The following is a 2270-nucleotide window of genomic DNA, read 5'->3' on the forward strand; positions in this document are numbered from 1 at the left end:
CATATTTTCAGTGAGTAAACAAACTTATTATAACTACCACCGGTGCTTCAAAGCTACCTTGTTAAATGTCTCCAGTATTGTAGAAGGCACATCTGGACTCCTCATGAATTTCTCGTGGAACACTACTGGCACTGCAGCTTCCAGAATGTTCCAGAAGCACGCATGGTTCCTCCAATGATCCTGCACCGTGTTCCATGCTGTTGTCACCACCTCAATTACTACTCCGTCGCCGAGATCAACCTAGATTAGAATCGACGAGAGCAAATTGTTTGAGCTTGAAAATGAATTTTATAATGATACATATGCGAAATTATGTATCAGTTGATATTACGTCTGACATACGACCAGGAATATCGCGTCAGCTGCGAACAAGTAGAGACGAATCCACATGGTATGTCTCGAACAGCTTTATTTGCGAGGCAAACGAAACACATTGAAGACTGAAACATAACAGTATAATATGAAGTCAACAGTATAAGTAACCTGGTTGGAATACGTTACTGTAGAATCATAATTGTGCAGTATTGTTAAACATTAGAATACAAGTTAGTATGTGGTATCCATACCTTCCTACCTTTTCCACCTTTTCTGCTTCCATCGTTCTTCTTTTTATCGCTCAGGTTATCAAACTGTTATGTATCTTTATTATTTCCTTGTTTTTATACCGCTTCCTTGCTTGATATTCACCTTTTTTTACGTTCCTCATCTACCTCTACTCTCCTATATACTGTCTGCACTGTCTATATATACTTCATGTACCTTTTCTTCTCACCTTTCCACCATTTAGTGCTTCTTTATGTCATTAATTTTCTCTATTTCTATCATTTCTATCCTTCCCCGTTCTTTTTCTCACATCACACTTCTTTGGCCTTTCCAGTTTATAACATATAATCGATTCACCTGATAGCATATGCATACACATTGTGTACCACTGCTTTCAATAATTAATACATAAAGGAATACCACTAGCTACAATTCAATGTTAATATAATATATCTTTAAATAAACTAGCTTTGATTATATCGCAAATACTCAAAATAGCATGGCAGTAGTTGAACTAGTTCCATTCATATAAGTTGAAAGTATATTTCTGTGAAAAAAATTTGTCGCAATTTATTTGCACATTTTTTTTACGTCCCGACTTTCGAATCCGTACGTCGAGCCGTTTAGATTTGTGCCCAACTGTTGACGGCCGGACGCACGCTCATGCAATTCTACAAGCTGCATCTGTCTATGTCAGATGAGCTAAAAACAATGCGTCCAAGCAAACAATCAAGCGAACAATGCGAAATAAACAATCAGTGCACAGCAACTGCCGATAAAATACATAGACTGGTCAGGGCTCGACATACTCGCATTACACGAGTACGTGTAACTGTTTAGCGCGGACCAGTCTATAAAATATTCGGCTTCAGAAATTCGGTATTTAGCGTTCACATGAGGAAATACGCGGTCCAAGAGATTTGGTATTTCTCAAGCACAAGAAGTAATTCGGCATCTGGGAAGCCGCGTATTTAAACAAATACCGAATCTATTTAGATTCCATATTTGTTGGACCGCGCATTTTGAATTTTAGCCTCGTGTGAACGCTAAATACCGAATTTGTTGCTACGTCACGTATTCCATGTAAATATGTCCGAGTAGATGCATAACTCGGCAGGGGAAGAACAAAGTATCCTGCCAGTTATGCGCGAACGATTGTGTTGCGCTATGAGCAATGGTAGCGGCAGCACATACCCAATGCTATGGGAAGCGTACCTAGTGCATTGAGCATGTGATACGGTTGTATTACAGACTCTCCGCAGGGACTCTGCTTCGAAGGAGGGGAGAGTGTAAGGTGTCTATACCGTCACCTACGAGTCGAAGCCATTCTACGGGATTCTACAGGATTCACATACAGGCTTCGACCCAGGATTCACGGCAAGCCAGGCAAGGCCACGGCTGCCAGCGTATATAAGGACGGCCTGGGATCGACTCGGGGTGCTTCACTCCACCAGACGACCAGGAGAATCGACCGTGTAAGGATCAACCCTTACAACGTACGTGTGAACGCGGCTAGTGGCACCCGCGGCGACCTTAACGAAGAGTAAGAGTAAGAGTAAAAGTAAGAGAAGAGTTAGCTCCAAGAAACGGTCCTTGCTAGAGTAGAGTTAAGGCCTGTCTCCACACACGCGGCGCGGCACGGAACGCCACGGAAACGGCGTCGTTCACCCCTACCGGCAAAGTTCAATTCTATTATATCTTATGGCGCAGTCTCCACTGACACGGCA

The 2270-nt window shown here is 42.3% G+C and overlaps 2 protein-coding genes across 4 annotated transcripts in view; one reads left to right on the forward strand and one right to left on the reverse strand.

The window, feature by feature from the left end:
• LOC106811344 (KIF1-binding protein homolog) overlaps positions 1–1117 on the reverse strand; it is a 4123-nt gene extending 3006 nt beyond the window's left edge. Inside the window, exons 1-2 of one of the 3 annotated variants that reach the window (XM_014814929.1) lie at positions 584–1117; positions 170–240 (exon numbers count right to left, since the gene is read on the reverse strand). In XM_014814929.1, coding sequence (XP_014670415.1) covers positions 170–240; positions 584–598 — 86 coding nt within the window. In that variant the 5' untranslated portion in view covers positions 599–1117. Of the gene's footprint in view, positions 1–57; positions 241–583 lie in introns of all 3 variants that reach the window. The other 2 variants (XM_014814928.1, XM_014814930.1) reach the window with 2 other exon arrangements.
• Positions 1118–1827: 710 nt separating this feature from the next.
• LOC106811343 (transmembrane protein 165-like) overlaps positions 1828–2270 on the forward strand; it is a 13427-nt gene continuing 12984 nt past the window's right edge. The window contains exon 1 of the mRNA XM_014814924.1: positions 1828–2039. The gene's annotated coding sequence lies outside the window, so the exon portion shown is untranslated. The remainder of the gene's footprint in view (positions 2040–2270) is intronic.

Source organism: Priapulus caudatus, unplaced genomic scaffold (genome assembly GCF_000485595.1).
Source record: "Priapulus caudatus unplaced genomic scaffold, Priapulus_caudatus-5.0.1 Scaffold529, whole genome shotgun sequence".
Classification (NCBI taxonomy): domain Eukaryota; kingdom Metazoa; phylum Priapulida; class Priapulimorpha; order Priapulimorphida; family Priapulidae; genus Priapulus; species Priapulus caudatus.